The sequence below is a fragment of the Notamacropus eugenii genome, chromosome 3 (genome assembly GCF_028372415.1).
Source record: "Notamacropus eugenii isolate mMacEug1 chromosome 3, mMacEug1.pri_v2, whole genome shotgun sequence".
Classification (NCBI taxonomy): domain Eukaryota; kingdom Metazoa; phylum Chordata; class Mammalia; order Diprotodontia; family Macropodidae; genus Notamacropus; species Notamacropus eugenii.
Window position 1 is genome coordinate 474,215,375 of NC_092874.1, and position 26,636 is coordinate 474,242,010.

A 26,636-nucleotide genomic window follows, 5' to 3' on the forward strand; every position below is an offset into this window, starting at 1 on the left:
AGCATTGAGGATACAAAGGGCCTGCCCTTAAGGGGCTTTCTTACTGAAGGGAGAGACCTCATGTCCACCTATATTAGTGTATGGAAGACACAGAGTAGATGTGATCTGAGAGAGGAAGGCACTGGTGGGTGGAGGGGGCAAGGGGCTGTTGGAGATGAGTCTTAGAGGAAGCTCAGAGACAGAGGGGGAAAAGGAAGAATTCTGGTCATACAGGACATCCAGGGTAAAGGCTTGGAGGCAGGAGATGAAGGACTTTGTATGCGAAACAGCATGGGGAGGACATGAAAAGAAGCAGTAACTAGGGAGCTGTTGGAGTCATTGAGCACCATTGAGGGTGATGTGACCCCACCTGAACCTTCTATAAGTCATATTGGCAACTGAGTGGAGAGTCATTGGAGTGGGGAGAGACTTGGGGCAAGGGGACAGTTAGAAAGCTCTAGCAGAGTCTAATCATGAGATATGCAGGGCCTGAACAAAGATGGTGGCCAAGTGAGAAAGAGGAGACACATACAAGAAATCTTGTAGAAGTAGAAGTGAAAAAACATGGCAACTGATCAGATATATGGGTTGAGTGGGGAACAGAGAATGATATCAGGGCTGGTGATTGGAAGCATGGCGCCTCCCTTGATAGTAGCAGGGAAATGCTGAAGAAGGTGGATTTGATTCTTGTTGTGGACGTATTGAGTTTGAATTGCTAAGTTGGAAATGTCTATCAGAACTGGGGCTCATGAGAGGAAATGGAGCTGGATTGAGAGATCTGGGAGCCATTGGTGTAGAGATAATAACTGAATTCATAGGAGTTGGTGAGGTCATGAAGTGAGAATGTATGGAGAAGAAAAACCAGAAAAGGACCTTGGGAACCTTGGAGAGAGTGATATGGTTGATGAATTAGTAAAGGAGACTTAGAGGGAGTGATCAGACAGGTAATAGCAGACAAAAGGAGAGAGAGAGAGAGAGAAAAGAAATCGAGCACACAGGGTATTGCAATCCCAGAGAAGAGAGAGTATCTGGGACAGAAGCGGGTTCAGCACTGTCAAATGCCACAGGGTCAAAGATAGCTGAGGGACTGAGAAGAGGCCATGACTCCCACTCTTAAAACTGGGGTTTCCAGCACTTACCATCTATTTAGGAAAGGCCTAAACATGGGTAAGAGAATCCAAAGATGGAATGTCTGGGGCAGTTGTGATTTTATAGTAATGTTGATTAACCAAACTACTTTTTAACTCAGGGAAAAAGTTCAAGTCTCTGGGACTTTTTTTTGGCACAATAGAAATACTTTAATTTGAGTTCTTGGGATTCAAACCGAGATCCTTTGAGTCTGAAGTTTTTTCTACTGCACTATAGAAATCATTTTATATAGAAATATATTTACTATAGAAGCTACATAATAGAAATAAGGAAATATAGAAGTCATTGAATAAATGCTTATCTAATCCAACCTAATTTAGATCGCATTTACTGCCCAAAGACTTGACCAGAGATAGAATCAGCTTCCCCAGGACTCAGAGCTTTGTGGCCCCAGTTTAGGGTCCAAAAAGCTGGGTTAAGATCCAGTTGGCTGCCTGTGTGACATCCCGATTGATTAGCCCCCTGTTAAGTGAGGGAGCTGGCCTAGGTGACCTCCAAGGCCCCTTCTCACCAAATCCCCTGTTCTGGGCCTCGGAGAGGGAGCCATAAGGGGCCTTGTCTGCCGGCCACCTCCACATGCCTAATTTCCTTTTACTTTTCTACTGTTCCTGTTGTAACTGGATGCCCAGTTCTACCTTCCATTCATTTTCTTTTCTGCCATACACTTCAGATCGCAAAGTGGGTTTTCTTGAATTTTATTTATGAGACTAACAGGTACAAGTTCAGAAATACTTGACAAGGGGAAGGTAATTAGACAGGTTTATTTATTGGATACAAACAGAACAAAACAGTGACTCAGCCCCAGCTGAATGGTGCTTAGGAGGAGAACTTAGAATGTTTATCTCATTCTGGTTTTCCTTTCGGCCCATGATTTTCTTGTGGCCTGGAGAGACCTAGGATCTGCCTCCCAATTGCAGACCTCCACAGAGTATAGAGACCAAATGAACAGGGATCTGCTGTGTGCCAGGTACTGGGGATGCAGAGGCAAAAATGAAACATTCCTTACCCTCAAGGAGCTTACTTTCAAAGAAGGAAAAATATCACCCATGTGAAGTAAATGTGAGATGCGCACACACCCCATGCCTGGGCACAGGGAAGTGCTGAATCAATACTGATTGAGTGATAAGGCCTGCACAAAGTCATTTAGGGGAGGACGGATGGAAGGAAGGGGGAGAGGCTGGAAGCAGGGAGCTCAGAGAAGGGTGTTGGATGGTCCAGAGTCTAGGTGATGAGACTCACAACTGGGTGGGGGCTGGATGAGTGGAGACAAGGAGACATACAGAAAATATGGTGGCATCAGGCGGGGCCTCATGCAGGATGTAGCATTTGAGCTGAGGCTGGAGAGAAATAAGGAGTTTTAAGAAGCGGAGATAAGGCATGCACAGTTTAGTAAATACAAAGTACATGCAGGGTAGATCCCTAGTCGTTTCAGGAGGCACTGGCACGGGGGAAGATTTGGAAAGGCCTCTTGTAAAAGACTGTTCCAGAGGAAGCCAGGGACTTCTCTAATTACGAGGTGCAGAGGGGAGGGCCATGCAGCCTGTGCCAGAGCATGCAGGTGGGAGATGCTGTGTCATGTAAGTGGAACAGCAGGTAAGCAAATTTGGCCAGAACTTGCTCTCCAAGTGTTTATGTGAGAATGTATGAAATCAGTCTGAAAAGGTAAGATTAGGGCCGATTTGTGAAGGGCTCGAAAGGCCAGAGGCCTCTGTGTTTGATTCGTGGTAATGGGGAGCCAATGGGGCTGCCAGTTTTGATGTCCAAACTCCTTGTGATGTGGGGGCCTGCCACCAGCTGTCCTAAGAATCCCTTGTCTTTTCAGTACCTTTCCTAAGTATGCGTTTAAAGCAGATGTGGGCTTTGAGTCTCAGTCTCTCCCCTTGGCCTCTCTCTCCACCCCCTCATAGTCTCTCTCTCTCCCATCCCCCCTGTCTGTCTCTTCCTCCCTCTCTCTTCCTCCCTTCCTCTTCTCCCTCTTTCCACATATATGTGTGCCTATGTGTTTATTTCAGGAAGGGGAGAGAGAGATATCAAGCCATATCTCCTTCCTGAGAAACCTGTATTATCTGTCCCACAGTGAACTATGGGAACTATAGTGTTTTAAGATTTGAATTGATTTCCACCATTGTGTACTTATTGTAAACCTTCACCCCCAGGAAGCCTGATACTGGGGCAAGGATGAGAGGAGGAGTCCGGGCTGGTGGCTCCCCATGGCCCCTTCCAACCTCCCTCAGCATCCTTCTTAATTAGAGAATGAAACTTGCCCTCACATCTCTCGGGTCATGCTGCGTGTCTCTTTGTGTGCCCCTCGCCATGGCCTGAGCCTCTCATTTAGCGGTTTGCCCCCAATCTGTGCCAGAAATTTGGAGGAGAACAAGGGCTCCTTCCAGCCCTGGGAACCCGGAGCGCTGGAGCTCAAGTGTTAAGGCAGTGAATTTAACCAGGACATTGGCATTTGTTTGGGCTCCTCCCCCCTCCCTGAGGGCTGCTCCCCCTGCCTCAAACTTGAGAATAACGTTGGAGTTCTTCTAAGAAAGTAAAATACAACACAATACTTCCTGGCAAACATAGTATTTCCTGTTCTTTTTATGGGTCCTAATTGGTGTGGCCATGTCCAGGGGAAAAAAAAGTCGATTCAACATGACATCACGGGAAATTTCGGAAAGAGCTCCTCTTAGATTTATTACTTAGCGTTTCAAGGGCAAGTTCTTGGCTTCCATCCAAGAACCAGGATACTCAGAAAAATTCTAGGGAGTGTAAATGTTTGAGCAGATCCTTCTAATTGGGCAGTGTCATAAAGGAAACTGGGGGGAAAACACCCCTTTGGGGATGCTTCTCTCTTCCAGCCCCAGATTCCCAGTTGTCAGAGACGTTTACAAGTTTGAAATCTTCTTCTTCTCTTTCTCCTTGTCTTGTCTTAGCTGAACAGACCTTAGTGCAGGAGTACTTTTCAGGAAGTTTTTTTGGTGATGGTGGGACATGAGCAAGTTATTCTATTTTCCATCAACCAATGAAGTATTTTCAAGTCCCTACTCTGTCCCCAGCTCTGTGCTTGGAGCTGGAGACACTTCCTGGAAGCCCAAACAACCCCAACTTTCTCTGGGCCAGGAAGTCGCCAAGCTGCATGGAGCCATGTGCAGGAATGACAGTATTTTGCCTACAGACTATTTCTTTTAAAAAATTATGTTTATCAATGCCTTTTGTTTTTTTTATTACCCTTGTTTCTGAATTCTCTCTCCACCCATCCCTTAACACAGCAAGGGAGGGTTGACTGGAAATAGGCCTGGGACCGCTAAACCGTACCTAAGGGTCCCTGAGCACCCGGACTGATCTGTTAACATAGTAACATTATCTGTGTTCTATGGTGTTTTTATTTATTTGGCTAAATATTTCCCAATTACATTTTAATCTTGTTTGGGCTGTACTTCAGAACATGTTTGACACCTGTGGTATAGAGAACTCTCAGAAGAGGAGATTCCCCTATCAACCCCAGTGGACCCCTCCCCTGCCACTGATTCATAATGGCTGAGTGATGGGGCAAGCCATGGTGGCAGGTTTACTATCCACTACTTGATAAAAACTTTTATTTTTTTTAAAGAAAGGGGGAGGGAAAGCTGTTCACCAATACCCCCAATACACCCACCATGTTTCATAGTATGTATAATAGTCCCCAGCCATAGACCCCCACCTTTGCAATGAAGATCCATTTTCTTAGGTCTTCAAGCTTGAATTTAATTTAATTTCCAGAGGACAGTTTCATCGAATTCTTTCCACAGACGTTACTGAAGCTCTTGTGTACGTTGTGTAGTTTTCTGGTTCTGCCAACTCCCCCTTGCATCAGTTCATCTAGGTCTTCCCATGTTTCTCTGCCATCTATTTCTCATGTCTCATGGCCCACAGACAGATTTTAATTCTACAATTCAAATGTGTTTTTAAAATTTCAAATTGTTTCATAAAAATCTTAGTCTTAACCATAATTAATTTAAACGTAAACAGTTCCTAATTAACTTCCATGTTGAACATCTTTTCGGTCCCTCCCAGATTTTGCTTTGCTCTTTGCAGGTTTATTTGCGTTTCTCAGAGTTGTTGATCTTAATGCCCCTATGATGGCTAGATGGATAAACGTATATGTGTGTTATAGATATGTGTGATATGGATAAACATATATATGTGTACCAGGCACTATGCTCAGTGCTGGGAATATGGTGTACAAAATACAAGCAAAAACCAAGCCATTGTTAGGTCATATTCAGCTTTTTTTTTTTTTTTTGATTACCTACATCACTAATAGGAAAATCTTTGAGCAGATCTGTTTTCAAGGTCTATTTCCAATTAGAGAATTGTTGTTCAGCCATTTTCAGTCACATCTGACTCTTCATGACCCCATTTGGGGTTTTCTTGGCAGAGATACTGGAGTGAGTCGACAATTCTTTCTCTAGCTCATTTTATAGATGAAGAAACTGAGGTGGCTTGACCAGGGTCACATAGCTAGTGCATGTCTGCAGATTGAAACTCAGGAATGAGCCTTTCTGACACCAGGCTCATGACTGTATCCTCTGAGCTATCTGGCTGCCTGACGGAATGACTATGGTCGTGGTTATTTTTATAATTTTTACTGCGTCCTGACTGCCAGATCGGTCTTCCAAAGGAGTTGACAAGCAATTCCACCAACAATGACTGAGTGCACCTATATTGGGTAGCTTGTGACTTTACTCTCTTTTTTCATATGAGTAGATAGAATGAGATCAGAAAAATGAACTGTCTCAAATGGAGTTGTTCCATGCCTTGGTATAAGGATGATGATGGTGGTTAATAATAGTATTTTTGCAGTAGCCACTGCACAAAGTAGCCAAGCACTTTACAAATACTGTCTCATTTGCCTCGAGGATCACCCTGAGTGGTAGTTGTGATTCTTATTCCCATTTTACAGATGAGGAAACTGAGGCAAAAAGGGTGACTTGACTTGCCCAGGGTCCCATGGCTAGTAAGTGTCTGAGGCCGGATTTGAACTCAGTAACATGAGTCTTCCTAATACCAGGCCCCCAGCTCTATGCACTGTGGCACCCCCTGGCTCCTTATTACTTGCCAAAGGTTTTTCTTCTCTGGCTTTTTATTTCACTGTTTTCTCATATGCACAACTCAAGGCCACTTCTTGGAGACTTAAGAGTGTGTTCCAACATGCAAGTGACTGTCACTTGTGTGTTCTGAGAGGGTTTCTATCCAGGCCGAACTGCACCCTCATTGTGAAAATAGCTTGGTTTGTTTCGGCCGCTTGGAGCTCGTAAATTCCTGTGTTACTCCAAGGCCAGCTGTGTTGTTTTCATCTATTTGTACCGAGAAGGGACTGAGGGAAATTTGTTGAAGTTAAAATCATCACAGCAGTTAGGTGAGAGGCTACAGGAACAGGATGGTGCACACATCGTCAGGTGTGGTCCTGGATGTTTTGGCTTAAGCTGTTTTTCTTTAATACAAAAGGGGGGCTTGATTCTTGGGCAGTGGCCAGGGGAGAATACATCCGAAAATGACTGTAACACTCACCAAAAAGGCATCTGTGTGTGCGTATGAAAGGCATCTATGTGTATATGTGTATATATATGTGTGTATACTCATATATATACACATATACTCATGCATATATTCACACACATATATAGATATCAGTGTGTATATGCATACATTTACATATACAATCCTCTATATGTGTGTGTGTGTGTGTGTGTGTGTGTGTGTATTTAAAGAGGCAAGCTGATGCAGCCAAGCACGTGTCCAGATGGGATAGAAAGCCATGTGGTGCCTCTGCAGGGAAAGGATGTTTTTCTCCCTTCTAGAGGTGTCGAAGGAAAAGTTTTTGTCTGCAAGGTTTGTGAGGTCTTCCAAGGTCACAGACAGAACCCTTGGCTCTGAATCCTGTGCCTTCAGTCCCTGACCTTTTTCCTGGGAATGATTTGAGCCCATCATGTAACAGTAGAGATTGGAGGGGGAAGGACTCTTCAATGTCTTTTAGCCTAATCCTCTCCGTTTTGTCACAGAAGGAAACTGAGGCCCAGAGACAGGCAGCACAGAAAGTAGAGAGGAGCGCATGCTGGATTTGGGCGGACTTTGAATCATCTGTAAAATATGGGCCTCGCTGGACCTGGAGACTCCCCCCAGCTCCAAGCCTGGGAGCTTCTGGTTTGATCTGAAATGTTGAGGAAGTTGGTTCTTGGGGGATGACAGAGAGGGCCTGCGACTGTGGTGAGCGGGGAAGGTGACTGTGGGTATCTCCTTGTGCTGGTTAGCATTTGAGGCCCTCAGACTAAAGGAAGTCCAGTGACCTGGCTGGGTCAGCAATCAGCTTACCCCCTGGTTGGGCCTTATTGTGCTCAGGAAGTCAAACTGTTTCTGATGTTAGCTCGGCCACAAAGGCTTCCCCAGGCTGGAGGAAGGGCCTAATTGACATGTCCGGCCTCCCAGACAAGCTAATATACAAGCGGGGGGTGGGGGGGGTAAGGAGGGAGGAGGCCATGGGGGGCAGCCCTGTAAACAGGAGCACCTGGAGGCAGCGGGGTGGGCTTGCTGCCTCGGGGGTGTCAGAGGTCACAGACAGGACTCCCTGCGGCCACCAAGTGCATCTCCTCAAGACTCAGGCCCTATCCATCCAGGAGCCCAGCTGGATTCCAGGGAGGGGCTGGTGAGCCAGACCGATAAGGCGCCAGGCTCAGCTCTGCCCCTCACCCAGGACTTGGGAGAAGGAGGGTCAGGTGAGCAGGAACTCTTCAGATCCTGCTTAGGACATGTGTGCCTATGGGATCAAGTCTTTTATCTTACCCAACCTCAGTTTCCCCTCGTGTAAGATGGAAGTGTAAAGATGACAAAGGTACCCTGCAGGGTTGTGTCAAGGCTCAAGTGAGATGATAAAATTAAGGCATTTTGCAAACCTTAACATGATGTGCGGTCCAGAGGATCTAGGGTTGGGAGAGACTCCAGAATTCATCTAGTTCAATTTTATCATTTTACATTTGAGGAAACTGAGGCCCAGAGAGGCTGTGGGATCATCAATTTAGAGCTAGAAGGGGCTTCGGAGTTCAACAAGACCTTTTACGGATCCAGATACTGAGGCCCAGGGATGTGAATGACTGGCCTAAGGTCACCCAGTAGCAAATCGAAGAGCTGGGATTTGAACCTAGTCCGGTGACTCATGGCCGGGTTACTTCCTGCTTAGTGACTGGTGTTAGTACCAGTAGTATTTTCACTCCCTCCTCTGAGTACTCCCCTCCATTCCCTGAAAAAGCAGATGTGAAGGCTTTGAACCTTGTTGAGAAAAAGAGGCTTAACTGGTCGTTGCTGCTGGTGAAAAAGGCTGTCTCCCTCTCTGTCATCTCCCCAGGCCCCCACTCCCAGAAATTAACTCTATCAACATTTCAGAGTGAACCATAAGCTCACAGGCTTGGAGCTGGGCAGAGTCTCAAGGGCCAGCGAGGCCCATACTTTACAGATGAAGAAACTAAGACTCAGGGAAATTAATTAATTGACATAGGGAAATTGTAAGATGGTAAGAAAGTCATGGCTGCTAACACTTTCTCAGGACAGCCATCCTGGGAAGGAGGGCCTGGCTGCAGCCCAAGGACCAAGTCCTCACCTGTAAAATGGGAGAGTTGGACTCGATGACCTCTAAGGCTCCATCCAGCCTTTAAATCTGGGATCCTCTTAGAGCTGTCACTGCTGCATGCAGAACCCTCCCGGGGGCTCTTGGGAAGGGACTGGAGACATTCTCACGGCCTAGGCCCTGAGTGCTGCACTCAACTGGAACAGAAATGGTCTCAGAGGAAGAGGAATGGCCAGTCTTGGACCCAGTGTGAGATGGAGGCTGTCTCTTCTAGCACCACCACCATTTTGTTAGTGAGGAAACTGAGGCCCGGAAAGCAGAAGTCAGTGCTTGTTGGTAAAACTCTGGTCCTCCAGTGCCAAAGGGAGTACTTATTCTAAAACTGTAATAAACTTTTAGACACAATTTATATAACATTTATATGGAACTATAATATCTAGAACAGTAATAAGCTTTTAGATACAACTTATGTAACATACATATGAAACCATAATATGTAAGACTATAATAAACTTTTAGACACAACTTACGTAATGTACATATACATATATGTAGGCACACACACACGTATGTATATATACTAAACCACATGCACACACGCAGAGGTTTACAGCTAGAAGGGAATAATAGAAGTCATCTAGTCCCATTCCAATGTTGTACAGGTGGGGAAACTGAGGCCAAGAAAACTAAGTCACTTTCCAAGGTCACACAGTGTGTGGTAGAGCCAGAATTTGAGCCCAGGTCCTCAGACTTGAAATCCATTGCTAAATTTCTGTCTGATCATCTCTCTAGAGTGTCTCTGTCCATCTTGGCCTAGACTTTACACAGGATGAATTGACTTTCAGGCCAGTTGCTGCAATCCCAGGAATCTTTCAGGGGGAGGATTAGAATAGAAAGCCCCTTGAAGTCAAGGGCCACCTTCCATTTTTGTCCTTGGCTCTCCATTGTCTGTGGTCCATAGTAGGTGCTTAATAAATTGTACTGGATGAAGTGCCTCTGTCTCAAAGGGTGCCAGTGCTTTGGTCTAACACTGGGCCAATTCTCCCGTTAATATTTTGAAGACTTAGCTCTAGACCAACTGTGTGTTGGGCATCCTCTGGCCATGCTGTCCGTTGGGGGTCTGGTAGTTCCAGCAGGCCACCCAAAGGCTGTGGCCAGCTTCACTACCCCTCTTCTCCCCCGCACCCTTTGGTAACTCTCAGATTCATAAAATCCATCTTGGAGGAAGCTCATGTCTTACACCTGACTCAGAAGATAGCTTTTGCTGGAGTGAGTTTGTTCCCATGGTAACATCAAAGCCCCCCCCCCCCCCTTCCCCATCCCCCTGCAATTTCTCAAAGGCATTTTGTGTTCTAAAAGCACAATTCCAGATGTGATCCAGTCTTTGGATATCCTGTTCCCGGGCCGTGCCTCACTGTATTTGAAGTCAGAACAATTCCACTCGCCCCTTCCTTCTGTGTGGTCTGCAGGCTTTTTATTAGCGCTCATGTTTTGATCCTGACATTTCCTCCCAGCTTAGTCCTAACGATGGGGTTTATAGCCTTAAGTTTTCCTCTCTTGTCTAATCATTATTTTGCTCTCTCCTAAAGATACCAAACTAGGCTTGTCTAACAAATGCTTTTTACCTGGGCCCCTGACTGCAAAGCCCTCCTGTCTGTAATTGATGTTACCTTGTTGGCCTGTTTTCTTGTGGGGCTTCCCCCCACCCCCCACTTCTCTTCCTTCTATTTTTTCTTTCTCTCTTCTATTTACTGGAACCTGGTCCATTTGTGTCTGACTAGTTCTGTGCCTTTAAAAAAAAGCAACCAAGGATCGGATGTGATGGTTTGTTCCTACACGAAGGCTCTCGCTTGGGAAACACTCTGTGTGCTCACATACGTTTCTGATTAACATTGATGGAAGCTGCGTGTGTGCGTCAGTGAGCACAGCTTGGCTCTGGCTCTCCAGGTCCATTTTATAGCTCACTTTTTAAAGCTCTGAGACCTAGAAACAATCCCTTCTCATTGTAGGATGGGTCCTATGGACATGTGTGTACTCTGAGGCCTGCTGGAAATGGCATCAGGGCCCAGGTTGTCCCACGTGGGAGAGAGAGAAAGGCTGCCAAGGGGGCTGGAGGGTGATTGCAGGGGAGGGAAGGGAGATCAGCCGTGTCCCATTTGTCTGTACGTGTGGGAGGGTATCTCAAGGTCTTGTTGTATGCCCACTGTCCAAGGGCAAGGGCTACAGAACAGGGAAGTCAGGGACCAGAAAAGACTGGACTTGGTGCCTAGAAGATGTGGGTTTTCATCTGGGCTCACACTGGCTACAGAACCCTGAGCAAGCCACTCATTAGCTCGGAAACTCAGTTTCTCCATATGGTGGAGTGGAAAACTCTGGTTTCTTATACAGTTCTCTTTCTTGTCCTTTATATATTGGAAATGGTAGTGTTTGCTGAGGATTGTTAAACTCATAGTTTTGAAAAAATTAGTAGATACGAAGTCATATAACCTTGGTTTGAATCTTCACATTGCCATGACCTTGGACAAGCCATCTTCTCTTTCCTGGTGTTTGATCCTGCTTCTTTAAAACTATGGGGTTGGAATAGATGCCTCCCTTCCAGGTCCTTGATAGCTCCAGCCCCAGATTCCATGATCACCTTGATGCCCATCTCACAGAATTGTTAGGGACCTCAGATGACACAGGGTGGCTGAGCTAGTCTGTAAATTCCCAAGCTCCAGAGGAATATCAGTGGCTATTGTTACTTCAAGTGCCTACTCCAGAAATAGGCATTTAAAAATGATGAATTTGGGGAAATTTTTTTTTACAATGCCAACACATATTGAACATGTTAATATCCTCTGGGAAATCATCCCTCTATACAAATCCAATCTGTGTCAATGTCCTATATTTGAATCAGGATACAGACCTAAGTTTAACTATTCAGATTTTTTTGAGCTTGGAAAATAGGGACTTGAGGCCTAGACGCCATCTAGAAAGCCCTTGAGTCTATAAGAGCTGTATGGTCAACAGGCGTCCTTCTCCTGGATGGTAGAAATCCCAAACAATTGTCCCTTCAGCTTTGCTTTGGGGACCATGAAATCGGTACCATGTGTGTGCTGATTAGCAACACATGAGAGATGAATTGTGATTACAGATTTGGTCAGATGCACAAGGCTGCTGGCCTCTGGGGGCAGTGATTTCCTACCTTCCTGACCAGATCTCTCTAATTAGCCAAAGATCCGTAGGTCCCAGGGACAGACATGGTAATCGCCAGATGGGTCCTGCTCTCCTTCATAAAAGAGCGAACGACCCAGCGTTAGAAAACTTCTTGTAAAGTTGCACTTTTAATGACCAACATGTCAAAGGGAAATCTGAAATGGGTTGGAGCCACAGGTTGTCTGCGTGCCTTGCTTAACCTGTGTATTCATAAAGAGGAGAGCCCCAGGCTAGTAAAATGACCTCCATGCTGTGCAGCCTGTGTTTTTTCCCTGACCAGAATATCTCCTAACAATAATGATAACAAGCTACATGTCTATAGTTCCTGAAGGCTTGGAGGAGGGAAGGGGTAGGAAAAGCTTAAAGTACATTTTGACATCAGTAAGACCTAGGTTTGAAATCTACCACTGCAGTACTTCAAAGTATTGGGAAGCCGGGCATGTTGCCTGGCTTCTCAGGCTAGGTTTTTTGTCTATTAAGTGGAGATCAGTCAGTCAGTCAATAAAACATTTATTAAGCACTTACTGTGTGCCATATACTCTACTAATGATGGTAATAGAACCTTTCTCTTAGAGTAGTTTTGAGGATCAAGGAAGCTAATGTCTGTAACAGGTTTTGCAAGTCTTAAAGCTTGGAATATATGTGAGCTACAATTACCAGCTTCATTTTAGAGAGGGGGAACCGGATGCTTTGTTAGAGAGAGAGTTTACCCAAGGTCGCCACTAGTGTCTCCTCCCTCCTGTCCACACCTTCCCATGCTGCCTGATCCCGGGTAGGTCCTCCCTCCGCAAGAACAGATTGAACTCCCCACCCCATCCCCCATGCTGTATATTAGAAATTCTGCCTTTCTGTAGGTCCGTGTTCTCTTTCCCGTTCGAGGGCAGGACCTTTTGCTTTTTCTTTGTATCCCTACTTAGTACAACGTCTGCCACATAGTAGGTGCTGAATCAAGGCTTGTCCATTTATTGACCCTGTGAGCAGAGAGCTTTCTTTTCTAATCTCTGCTTTTGGGGCTCTAGTGACATAAATGAAACTTTTCCCTGGAGAATATGAATGAACGTCTCTTGAACTGAAGTTTCTATGACTAAAATAAGTAAGCTGAAATTTTGCAAGCTTCCTCTAGTGAAGGGAAGCGCAGTTCATATTGTTAACAAAGCTGCAATGCCCCGTTTTGTTCCTTAGTCTGCCTTCCACATCAAAACAAGGCTACAATGTAATTATTTCAGAATGCGGCTAAGAAGCCGGAGTTACCAAAAGTTACAGGTGCTAGCGACAGTCACAGTTAAGTTAAGTCAGCAGGACAGTTAGAAGTACTTTGGTGAAATCAGTGCCTAAGGGCTCCTTAGACAGACATCAGTCTTTCCCTTTCTCTAGCTCCTCTTCTGTTGTCTCTCCAGGTCAGGGGCTTTGGCGGCCCTTTGTGCAGTCACCCCATAACTTGGCCCCCTTGCTTAAGGCTTTTGCTTTTCCCCATCTGGTTGGAAGACCAGAAGATGGTGTGTTGCGTTTCTTTACTTTGAATTTTGTTACTTTAGAACACTTAAAGTTTATCTTTTTTTCTTTACTACTAAAAGATGTTTTCTCCATTATGTTTCCTCATTCACTGTTTCCGTCTGTTCCTAGGAGTGTGCAGACCAAAGGCATTTTATAGCGAAGCTCCAGGCAGCAGAGGCTAGCTGCTTAGTTGAGCTTGGAACAAATTAAAAGCAGCCTGTTCAGCAGATGTTCGGGATCAATTAAGTAAGAATGCGGGACCCGGAGGCCATGGTGCTCATATTTATCGTTCTTAAGTTAGACATGACAAACAAGGCTTCTTAATTGTTGGCTAATTAAATATCAGAGCCGCTAGGTTGCTAAAAGCTTGGGAATGTTTCCTGAAAAGGGAATTTTATTAGGCTGTGCTCTGTTTGTGGGCATTGTTTGACTAGGTTTGGTAAATAGTCCAATTTCAGCCTCCTTGGGCTGTGGGCTCTGTTACCAAGCCAGCAAATCTCCACTGATGCTAAGCCGGTCTTTCGGGTTCTTAATGTGGGACTTGTGAAAATGAAACCTGGTTTCTTGTTTATAGGTCATTATACTGACTGACTGAGTGTTGTATTATTTTATGAGTGCTGGCTGACCTTGATCACATTTCATACTCCGGCCTCAGATTTTGGGAACTTGAAGTGGATTAACAGGGAAACCTAACATTTGGAGCCTCAGTTTCCCCATCTGTTAAGTAGGGATAAGAATCTCTGTCCCCGTTACAAAAGTGACTCATTTCTACTTCTTCCCGGGACTGATTTCCATCCTAAGAGGACAGTGGGGTCCAATATGGTTAATGGTGCGATGACGAGAATTAAGTAAACAAAAAAGATGATGGTGAGTAAAAAGTCCAATGCTGAGTAATTATATTATTGGCCAGTCTTACTCCTGGAGTAGATAAGAAAGAACCTCTGTCTTTTTAATAGAAGAGTGGGAGACTGTGGGTGTAGAGTGCTGTATACCCTATTAGATTTAGTCACTGTTCTGGTTGGGTTTACTTAACTGTTTTCCCTTGTTACAAGGAAAGGCTCATGTTGAGAGAAGGGAATGGGGGTTGTTCATTCAGAAATGACCATGGTGTGAAAATAAGACAGCAATAAAAATGAAAAAATCAAGTTGGAAGTGGATAGAGAGCTGGCCGCAGTACCAGAAGGACTTGGATTCAGGTCTTCCCTTTGGCACATGCAGAGAGTGTGACCCTGGGCAGACGACTCTAAGTGGCAGAATCAGCTGAGCTGAGTGAGGAGAGGGAATGTTCTGACCAGGAGTTCCACCGGTGAAATCCCAACAGTAAAGTGAACATCGTCTTTCTCAAGTCTCAGGAGAAAGAAGTTGGGTGGTTAGTGGTAAGGAATGTTGTCCATAATAACACAGTTAGTTTTGCTGAACTGTTATTTTTTTTTTATTGTTGTTACAAAGGGGGCAGATAGGGGTAGGGGGAGAATACGCTACTTCAGATGATGGGCAAGGAAACTGGCCTTGTGATTCCTTGGGTAGAGGAAGCTCCTGGCATGCAAGCTCACTCTACCAAGGCCTCCAGCTAATAATGGTAGACAGTTACTTCCCCAGGGTCTCACAGCCAACTGGGGTTAGAGGTAGGTCTTGACCCAGATCCTTCCGGATTTGAGGCCATCTCTTTCTCCACCATGCCCCACTGCCTCTCACAGATGATTAGAAACTAGCCCACAAAAAGCCACCAAAAAAGTTTGACAAGTAAACTAAAGTTAATTCCAGGCTCGGTTGCAACCCTGTTTTAGCTTCACAATATCATAATTACCATATGGAAGAAGACGGGAAGAGTTGGAAGATACTCTAGAGCAGGGGTGGAGAACCTGTGCCCTCCAGGTCCTCAAGTACGGCCCTTTAACTGAATCCAAACTTCATAGAACGAAACCCCAAAGGGAGTCAGATAGGACTGAACGGAATTTCATCAGACAATTCCCAACCCTCTATGACTTAGCCCTCTCAAGGATAATGATGGCAAATAATGGTAACATCTACCATTTATATGGTATTTTAATGTTTGCAAAGGGCTTAACAGAGTGTGTCATTTGATGCTCATTGTAACTCTGGGAACTATTATTAATATCCCTATTTTACAGATGAGGGAACTGAGATGGAGAGAGGTGAAGTGACTTGCCCAGTGATACACAGTAAGAGTCTGAGGCTGGATTCGAACTTAGCTTTTCCTGACTCCAGGTCCTATGCTCAATCCACTGCACCATCCAGATACCTCTGGAGAAGACAGATGAAAGCAGAGGCTGCCCCAGCTACTCGCTTCCTGAGATTAGCCAGTCTTACTGACCTGTTAACATTCCCAGCTGATGAGCTGGTCCTTCCCCTACCCTGTGCTGGCCATGTGCCCATCCCTGCTCCCCCAGCGCTCCTGTGCTGTCGTTTCACAGAGGTCACAACTCCTTCTACCCTAGGACCAAATGCATCAAATGCACAGGAAGGGGATCAGTCAGTTCTTGCTTCACCTTTGAAGAAGAACCTTGTCTTGCACCATTGAATTTTGGCACTGGAGATGTCCCTGCTCTTCAGTGATTGCCTATAAAGCTTTTGGCACTGGGGCTCTGAAGTCTCCTAGCCACAAGCAGGGGCAGTTGGGAGGAATGTTCCCTCCTTCCCCCAGGGTATCCATGGGCTCATCTTTCAAAGGAAGGCTCTTGAAGCTGTGCCTTCTTTCCCAGTGTACTTGAAAAACAATTCCAGAGTTTCAGAAATCGGAGACCTTTGTCTTTATGATGCCAAGGGCAGTGCAGCAATGCCAGGGCAAAGGATGGAGTGGGACCTAGATCCTGGAGGGGACCTTCTGCGAACAGAAGGCGTGGTGGGGAGGAGGTGGGGAGGGGCTGGACAGCGGAGGAGACCCTGGACTGTGCTTGGATGATGCAGATGTGAGACCTGGGACCAGCCACATGACTCTACTGTCTGATCTACTTATTATTAGCTTATTTTTTATTTTTCTGTTACTCATTTTGACCCTTCCCAGTATTTATTAAGGAACAAGCATTTTTTAGGTACCTACTAAGTTCTAGGTACCAAGTATACAGATACAAAATAAAAAAAATAGAAGAGTCCGTGCTGTCAGGCAGCTTATGTGCCTGGTAATGGGAGGAACACTTGACATTGGATCAGGAAACCTGATCCTCAGTTTCCTCATCTGTAAAAAGGGAAGTGACGTCCCTAGTACTTGCCTTGTAGGCTTTTTGTGAGACCCAAGTCGGATCAGGCTCCTAGATCCAGAGCTCAAAGGGAACTCAAAAGCCATCCAGCCTCCCCCTCATTTTACAGATGGGGAAACTGAGGCCAAGGGAGATAACATGTAAATAACTTTGCACAGCTTATTAAGTAACTCTGTAAACTTAGTTATTGTGAATGTTCTCTCTTCAATTCAATGACAAGGTCCTAGAGGTGAAGGACCTGTAGCATGTGTTTCTTTTACAACGCCCTAAATGGCTAGAACCAAATAAGCATTCAGTGAGTCATCCAAGGGAGTTGGGAAAGTGGTTATAAATTATTTGGACCAAACCTGTGATTACTCTGGTATTAGGAGCTTTCGATGGGGAAACTCTCCCTACAAATGAAGATCAGGGACTCTTAAGTCATAGAATTACAGAATTTCAGTGGTGGGAGGGGCCTTGGAAGTCATTCTGCCCAGAATTCCTTCTGTCACCCTCCTCCTGGATGCTATGGAGCCAGCCTCTGTTTGAGTATCCCAGCAATGGGGAGCTCACTACTTGGGAAGGCAGCCAGTCTTATTTCTGTGCAAATCTAAAGATTGTAAATGTTTTTTGTAATGAGCTAATATCTGGGTGTCATGCTCCTTAGAGGGGAGATGGGAGGCAAGCATGGGTTAAGAACTTTCTGTTATCTTTTCTTCTGGTTTGCCCAAAGCATTGGGCTAGGTCTGGCTCATCTTCTCCTACATATCATTTCTAAAGGCCCTTTTGTTTCCTTAGCATTTTCCCCACAAGTTTTAGCTTATACTGGGTGTGAGCTTTCCTGACCCTGTTCTTTGAAGAGAAAAAAAGGAAGGTGGATGCTTTTTTCCATTGCTTTCGGTTCCCAGCAATTTTGCCCTCCCCCAGAGCACCCTCCGCTACAACAAAGAGATCCATTGAGACCAAGGGAACCTCCCCGTCCCCATGCCTGATGGCGAGGCCTGCTCCATTCTGTACCCACAGGCCATCATCTCTCAGCCAAGAGGAGGAGACGTGTTTCACCACCTTGTGCTCCTCTCACATGTTCCTGCCACTCTTAAATTTGCCCTTACTTGTACGTCTTTCCTCCTGCTTTGATTTTAATTGGTTTTGGAGGCAATCAGTGTGGAGTGACTTGTCCAGGTCATATAGCTAGTAATAGTCTGAGGCTACATTTGAACTCGGGTCCTCTTAAATCCAGGGCAGGTGCTCTATCCACTGTACCATCTAATTGTCCCTTTCCTCTTTGTTTAAAAAAGAATATCTGCATGCAGGCAGAGCTCCTCAGAGAGCTCCCTATGTAGCCACATTGGTTCTATGTTTTTCCCTTTCTTTCTCATCCACATCACTTTCTGCTACATTGTCAGTATTCTCTCCCATCCTTCTTGAAATCGGTGCCCTTTGGAGAGCCCCTAGCTGGAGGACTGTACTTACTGTTCTCTCCAAACCTTTTTTTCCTACCAAGATCTCAAAATCCCCAGAGATGCATTACATTTCAGGCTTCTTCTAGGTGTTTTAATTCCTTCCCAATTAGGAATGGGATGAGGTTTGATTGATGATCCTGCATCATGTTTCAGACACATGATCAGGGAAGGCATTACCATTCCTCATTGGTCTCATCCTCCCACCACCTTTTTATCAGAAGTCACCAACCACTGCCCCCATAGTCCAGGCAAATGACAGGGTCTCCATAATGGCCTGGGAATACAGCTACATCTCCATGGGGAAAATACATTTCAAGTTTAAAATAATAGACGTAAAAGGAAAATAACATTTTGGGGTTGGAGGCTGCTTTTTCCTGAGGAGCCCTGAAGCGCCTCGCTGGTTGTGACCCTGACCAAGACACTTAACCTTTCTCTGCCTCGGTTTCCTTATCTATAAATTGAGGTTTAATGAGCTCTAAAGCGCCTTCTAGCTCAAAACTAATGTCCTCTGATAGGAGAGGCAAGGCAGAAAGTTTTGGGTCAGAAAGTCATGGGTTCAAATCCCAAATCTGACACATTCTGCCTGTGATTGTGTGAGTCCTCCAGACAGCTTTCTAAGACCAAACAGAGATGAAGGAGCACCATCCTCCAATGAGATCACGAGTCTGGGCTCCCTTCCATCCTCCCTCAGCAGCATCAGTAGAGCACTTTAAGTTCATGGTTGGAGAGGACCTTTAAAGTCATCTTGTACCACCCGCTTGTTTGGCAGGTGAGATTAAGTGACTGTGCATGTATTCCATGTATTATCTTATTTGAGTTTTAAAACAGCGCTGGGAGGTAGGTAATGGTGTTACTATTCTCATTTTACGGATGAGGAAGCTGAGATTTGCAGGCGTACCTTGCCCATGGTCACAATGAGAGTTTCTGGGGCAGGGTTGGAGCCTGCATCTTCCTGCATCCAAGCCCAGTGCTCAGTCCTCTGGGTCATGCCACTCCCCTTAGGCACTTTCTCTGTTCTTCGGGCCCCTGATCCTGGCCCTTTTCCCCTTGAACCTTGACACCTGTATTACTCACAGATCAAAGCCATGTGGCATAAGCCCCTTGGACTTCCCTTCTTTCCACCCCATGCTTTCACTCTTCTGGGGAGCTCAGACAGACCCGGCTTTCCATCCACTATGGTCAGTGGAAGAGTCCGCCACTCCTAGGCATCAGACCTGGTAGAATTGTCCCCTCAAGGACAAACAGGTGGATTGCAGCCTGTTAGGGAGCCATTGGACAGGTGATGCCAAGCCCTCAATTCTGCTGAATCTGTTCTCAGAAAGTCACCATCCTCAAGCCATTGGCCCTCAAAACTTCTGCCTGGGGGGTCACTTTTCTGTTGAACTCTGGCCCCCACCCAGGGCTTGAGAAATGGGAAAAGGAATCTCTTTGCCAGTTTGGACGTGAACCCATTGAAACTGTCTAGAGTCTGAGCGCAGCAAGGGCCTGGCCAGCTGCCCGTTGTCAGGACCTGGCTGCGTTCCAGGGCTTGCCAATGAGAACACTTTCACCTTGTAAAGAAGGGGATTGGGGTAGAATTCTAAGACCTAGGCATGACCTTTTCCCCCAGCTCCAAAAGGAGGAGGGGCTGAAAACAACAGCCCCTTCATTGCTCTCCCAGGGAATGAAATGTCCTTGCTCTAAGCTGTGGCCTGACATAATTCACTTCTACGTTTTGTGTTTGATACAAATCAAAACGTCCTAACGATTTAGTTGTTTCAGTTGTGTCTGACTCTTCACCACCCCTTTTGGGGTTTTTTGGCAAAGAAGCTGGAGTGGTTTGCCATTTCCTTCTCCATCTCATTTTACAGATGAGGAAACTGAGGCACAGAGAAGTTAGGTGACTTGCCCAGGGTGTCTTGAGGTGAGATTTGAATCCAGGTCTTCCTTATTTCCAAGTCTAGTACTCTACCCACTAAGCCAGGACCCAAGGAAAGGTCATTAGGAGATCCTTGTTTCTGGTGTGCCATGTTGCCTTCTGGGATCCTGCGTGAGATAATGTGTGGAAAGCTTTTGGCAAACCTGAAAATGCACTCTAGGTGTCAGCTCTGGTGATAGCGATGATGATGGTGTCTGTTCTTCACCCACCCACCCTCCCATTCCCCTTGTTAGAGCCCTGTGTTTTCTTTCTCTGCAGCTGGGCCATCCAGATGTCTGTGTGTGTTGCAGAAATCAGAGTTGGGTATCTGAGCTCCAGGATACAATTTCACTACAAACTGCTAGCATCAAGATAACTCCAGTTTCTTGGCCCGCCGTCCTAGGGTGGGGGCTCACGTTAGAAATGTGTGTACTCTTCCTCCCCTGACCAGTTGCATGTTAAACACGTTGTTGCCAGCCCTTCCCCAGTGGAGTGGAAATGAGCCGTGCCCTTGGCTCGGTTTTTCCGTGGTTTTCCTTCCTCTCTTTCTTGAGGGCTCCCCAAGCTTGGAGGGGCCTGGAGAGAAATGCCCTCAGAGGCATTTATCCACGTTAGAGGAAGCGTGAATCTTTAGATGCCATTCCTATGGAAGGGGATTACTGAGAATATGACTTGGGTATGTTGAGGAACAGGATATTCCACAGGAGGCTTAAGCCCCTCCACTGTGGGGCAGACTCTAATTACAGGGGAAATCTGCTGGAGTTGTTGTCCCTATTAAAGCAGAAATGCAGACCTGGGTGCGTTGCCTGGAGGCTTGAGTGCAGCCCTTGGAAGCCTTGATTTTGATTTGAGGACCCATCGCGTGTGTGCTAAGCAAGGCCAGGCCATGGAAGCAATGAAATATTTTCTCATTAAATGCACTGGTTTATTCCTTTTCTTGGTCGTTATCCTTTGGAATGAGAAACCTGTATTTTTGGCTTTGGGGAACCTCCTCTCTGTTGTGGCTTTGATGGTTTCTTTACGAACCAGGTTGTCTGGGGAAAAAGTTTCCTACCAGAGCAGGATGTGAAATTTGTTCCAGCTGGAACTGCTCCCCACCGCCATTCTCCAAGCGTCTGGGGGAGACTGTTGTTTTAACTGGCAGACCCAGAAGGAGGGGCTGCTCCCAGACCACTGGGGAGCGAGCAAGGTTCTGTAGCCTGGCAGGGAACGGATGCGAATGATAGATCCCAGAGGGCAGTTTGGCAAGGGGAGAGGGGGCACGGTTAGAGGAGTGGTTCCCAATGAGGACTCACAGTTTGGGGGGGAGCCACAGTCTCCAGTTCTGTGTCAAGCTAGACTCCAAGAAGGTGCTACCTGCATCAAGGCTTCCTTAACTTGGGTTCCACAGACTCCATAGCTGTGTGGCTACTATGTATGGGAGGAGAATAACATCTTCCTTTTCACTGATCTCTAACAGAAATTTAGCATTTCCTTCGATTATTTGTAAACCTTCTGGGAAAGGCTCCATGGCATACACACCCTTAGACTACATAAAACTTTTGCTGATCCCCAAGTCCCCTTGTATTACCTTCATATATGTGTTAAATATACTTAATATATGTGCGTGTTGTCTCCTCTAATGGACTCTGAGTGTCTTGATGGCAGGGATAGTTTAATTTCTGGCCTCGTAGCCTCCAAGATACACACAGTCTTCGGCACATGGGAGGTAATTGCTTGATCGATGGGCAAAGGCCAGAAGAAACTGGGGGTGCTTAACCTGGGGATGGAGGGAATTAGAGATGGAAAAATATGCAAGTCGTCTTCAAGTAATGATTGGAAAGGATGTGTTGTGTTGAAAATGAGATTCATTCCCTTTGACCCATGGGATGGAACAGGGAGCATCAGGGGACGTTTCAAAGGGTTATTTGGGCTGGATGTTGGGGACAATCTGCTAGGAGGCTGAGGTTTCCAACAGGTGATGGGGCTGCCTGGGAGGGGCCCCTCAGAGGCTCTGGTAGAGTCCACTTCCTGGGTGTGGTATGGAAGGGGATTGTGGTTGTGGTGTGAGCTGAGCCAAGATGCCTGTGGGGCTGGGGTTCTGGTGCTTCAGGGAGAAACTGGACCTCACAAGCTCCTTCATTCTACTCAGTGGCATAATCTCTCCTTTTCTTCTTCCATAGGGAGTTGTCCCAGTCAGCAGGAACAGTGGTCTGCCCAACGTTACCTTTAAATATGACAGTAAGTAACCAGTGTGACTTCTAAAACATAAAATAATGTTAAACCTAGTGATGGTGTTGTCCAGTCATTTTTCAGTCATATTGACCCCATTTGAAGTAGTTTACCATTTCCTTCTCCAGATCATTTTACAGATGAAGAAGCTGAGGCAAATGAGGGTAAGTGATAAGTGAGGGTAAGTTGGGTAAGCCACCCAGCTAGTAAGTGTTTGAGGCTGAATTTGAACTCAGGACTGGAGCCCTAACTACTCCTTTCTGACCGTAGACATTAACCAACCGTGGTTCTGTCAGTCACTTTGAAGATGACATTCTTGGCAAAGGGCCCGTGTGAGTAGGACTGAGGTGAAGAGTAAAAAATGGTGAGCTTTCTAGAAGGTGCACCTGTGCTTCAGGGTTCATGGTGTCCTTCACCACTCAGAGTATGGAAGCTTAGCTAAATCTCTGTGCTTCAGTTTCTCCTTCTAGATGATTTCTTAACGTTAAGTCAGTGAAAGTTTAAGGAGCTTGACTGGACACACAAAATAGGCAGTGAGTTAATAACCCCATCGGTTGCCCACAGGCCTCAAGAATGTTGCCTTCAAGGTGTAGTGAAAAGATTGGGTCTTGAAGTGGGTTTAAATCATGACTTGGCTTTGCCACTTGCTCCTGTGTGTTCTTGGACAAGTCACATATCCTTCCAGGCCCCAGTTTCCTTATTGTGTCTTCCAATTCTGAAGCAAATCTAACTTATGGTTGGAAGCTTTTCTCTGGTCTCCCTGGTCCTGTACCAGCAGGTGGTCTGAGTAGCTGAGCCAGGTTTTAGCCACATAAGTGAAGGTCTTACTAGCTGTGTGATCCTAGACAAGTCACCTACCATCTCTCTGCCTTAGTTTCTTCATCTGTAAAATGGGGATAATGTTCCCTTCCTCAGGATTATTGTGAGGGTCAGTTGAGATAACAAATGTGAAGTACTTTGCAAACCCTAAAGGGATAATTAAATGTTAGCTATTATTATTAGTTAACACTTTCCCAGAATATCCCCTTTTGCAAACAGGTCGAGGAGCCATGCATTCTTAAGACTTGCTAGCTAGCCCCTGGCTTCCCATGTTCACTTACTTGGCTCAGTCCCCAGATTTCTTCCCCAAAGAAAAGCCCATGAAATCCAGCTGTTTTTGTCTGCTCTGTGAGATGGAAAACTGGGGAGGGGGGAGTCAGTGTGAATAATCACTACTCCAGTAAAGTATTAGTCATAAAAACTTAACACTCCACACTGAGAAACCCAGACGGAGCCCATGAGAACCTCTCAGCATTGGCCCTCTTCCCAGCTGCCCCACCCAGTCCTGCCCATCCCCTCCCTCTAGGGGTGGTAATGGAAACCCCAAGGGGTCCATAACACTAACGCCCCCCCATATACAATTTCCCTCCATGTTATACTCATGATGTCATAGTTGGGCATTGGAAACACATGTTTTTAAGTCTGGCAGAGTTGCCCACCTTCAGAGATGCCCCTTCCTTAGCCATGGTTTTGTAGGATTTAAGTAAAATGAATCTGGGGAATTTTTAAAAATTTTAATTGTTCTCAGTAGCGTATACAAGGACCGCAATCATGTAAATGAAAATAGCTGCCAAAGGAAGCTGAAGTCTGAATAACTGTAGTGGCCCCAGTACTGGTGAAATGATCATAAAACATTGTTCTTTCCTCTCTGTAAAGAGGAGGGGGACCACAGGTACAGAGTACTGAATACATATTCAGAGGCAGTCACATTTCCATTGTTTCTGCTTCACTTTTTTATTGTTTTCTTCAGGGGGAGGGTTCACATCCGTGTGTAGGTGGCGGCCTGTCCAAATAAGATTAAAAGCGTCCATGAGATGCCGTTTTCAATTTTAACTGTTCTCATTCTCTACTTTCTTAGACTGTACAACTTACTTGAATCCAGTGGGAAAACATGTGATTGCTGATGTGCAAAATATCACCATCAGCCAGTATGCCTGCTATGACCAGGTGGCCGTCACCGTGCTGTGGACAGCGGGTGCTCTAGGTAAGTGGAGGAAACCCTCATTGGTCACCTGTTTTGCCCATATGACCTTGGTTGATAATGTCAGGGGATGGATCAGTAGGGAGATGACGATGTGATAAGCCAAATTGTGTCCATGAAACTGTCTCTTTCCCAAGAATCCCTTAGTATTAGAACCTAGTTCCTTGACTCTTTTGAGAGAGCAGTAGAAGGAAGTCCTTGTGAGTTAAGGCCATCTGGCTGAGATCATGAGTCTCACTAGGAAGTGGAATACCTCTCTCGGTGATGGGGCTCTCTACTTAGGTCTGTTGGTCCATTGCCCTGAAAATGATCACAGAATCTCAGCTGCTCTCATGTCCAATCCCAGCCTTGGAGATGAATCTCTTTCATAGTACACCAGACTTTAATGATCATCCAGCCTTGGCTTAAAGACATCCATTGAGAAGAAGCCCGCCATCTTTCAAGACCACCCATTCCACTTTTGAATGGTGCTAGTTGTTAAGAAGCTTTCTTTTATCAAGTCAGGCAGCCAGTAGGCATTTATTAATCACCTACTGTGTGCCAGGCACTGGACTAGGTCTGAATTTGCCTTTTTGCCAGTTCTTCCCTCTGGAGTCAGGCTAATCAATCCCTTTTCCTGCCCTTCACATTCCTGAAGATTGTTATCAGTCCCGCCCACAGCCTGTCATCTTTGCTGGCTAAACATCCCCAGAGGCTCTGTCCAGCCACTAAGCTGAAGAATAGTGCCCTTTTTAAACCACGGTGTTGTTTGGTTTATATTTTATTGTAAATTTACTTCTGTATGTACATGTTGTCTCCTGGACCGTTTCATTTCCATGCCTGACACATAGTTATTAACAAGCTTAATGAAGGGATTGTTTGATTTGATTTCACTCCAAGCCCATCATTGTCCTAATTTGAAAAGTTCCCAGTTTATCAGTGTCCTTCCCCAAGCCCAGTTCCCAGGATGGAGGTGAGGCACTAAGCATGAGACCTGTCCAGTGTACAATGGCCTTCTCACCTCCTTGATCCTGGCCACTAGGCCTCGATTAATGAAAGTCTAGAGGGCGTTGGCTCTTGGCTACCACATCACCATGCTGGCTCCGATACTTCTCACAGGCCACTTGTCCAAGTTTAGTACTGAAGCATAAAGGAAGGAGCTCATTGGTATCATTCCAAGTCATTAAAGGGGTTCATATGTCTCATTTCATTGTGAGTTGGCTCATCGCAGTTGTGGTCAATAAAGGAAGATGTGGGTGAGCTTGTTGAATGAATCCTGGGGAGGAAGGGCCACACGTTTTTTTGAAACGCTGTTTTATGAATGTCTATTGATTTTACCAACGTTGCTCAGAAAGGGTTATGGTGGGTATGGATGCATGTACAGCACTATATGGTCTCTTAAAAACAATAAAGAAAATTACTTGGAGTTTTTAGGAATATTTACATGGGGATTGGAAATGGCTTGGAAAATGCCTTGGCAGCTTGGCTTGAAATTAGGCTCTTGACTGGGAAGATGAGCTCCATTTTGTTATGAAATGTACATGGTTTGGTATTACCAGTAACCTTTAGGGTCCTTCCTTCACAGAGTCTCAGACTAGCAAGAGGTCTTTGAGGCCACTTAATTCAACTCACCTGAGGAAAAATCCCCTCCACAGAATTCCCAATAAGGGGTCAATCCAGCCTTACCTGACAACTGCTCATGAGTGGCAATCTCATTCTGCTCTGACACAGTTAGTTACCAAAACTTTAAAGTCTCTCTCTTTAGATACAACAGGACAATGTTGTTTTCTTCCAGATAATAAGAGCTTAAATTTCACCAGCACTCCAAGGTTTGCAGATTGCTTTCTATCCACCAACTCTGTGAGGTAGACAGTGCTCATGATATTTCCCCCATTTTACAGATGAGGAAACTGAGGCTGCAAGGGGTAGAATGACCATCCATGACTACGGAGCTAGCTAATATCTGTTTTGGGATACAAAGTGGGGTCTCCTGACTCCAAGCCCAGTGCTCAATCCATTCTGCAGTGGGATATAGCCAGGGTACCCCCGATAATGGTGTTGCTGGACAGACAGCCATTCATATCTACTTCTCATTGTTTTTTTTCCCCCATATAAGCTCAGGACACATGTACACACTTACATATAAACACAGATTCCTTTATGGAGTTCTGGAATGGGGGGTTGAGCTTTTTGACGTCACAGAGCCCTTTGGCAGCCTATGGACCCCTTCTCAGGATGTTTAAAACGGCACCTGGGTTGCTCAGTGGATAGAGTAAGGGGCCTGGAGTTGGGAAAACCTGAGCTCAGATCAAGCCTCAGATACTTTTCCTGGCTCTGTGACCCCGGGCAAGGGATGGAATCTCTCTCTGCCTCAGTTTCATAGTCTCTAAAATGAGGATAATAATAGCACCTACCTTGAAGGCTTGTTGTGAGGATCAAACGAGATAGAAGTACAGTACACGTAGTT

The 26,636-nt window shown here is 45.7% G+C and overlaps 1 protein-coding gene across 3 annotated transcripts in view; it reads left to right on the plus strand.

Annotated features, from left to right (window-relative positions):
• Positions 1–26,636, plus strand: part of IL17RD (interleukin 17 receptor D) — an 82,600-nt gene that overhangs the window by 29,180 nt on the left and 26,784 nt on the right. For all 3 annotated transcript variants that reach the window (XM_072598993.1, XM_072598994.1, XM_072598995.1), the window contains exons 2-3: positions 22,122–22,179; positions 24,068–24,193. In XM_072598993.1, coding sequence (XP_072455094.1) covers positions 22,122–22,179; positions 24,068–24,193 — 184 coding nt within the window. The remainder of the gene's footprint in view (positions 1–22,121; positions 22,180–24,067; positions 24,194–26,636) is intronic.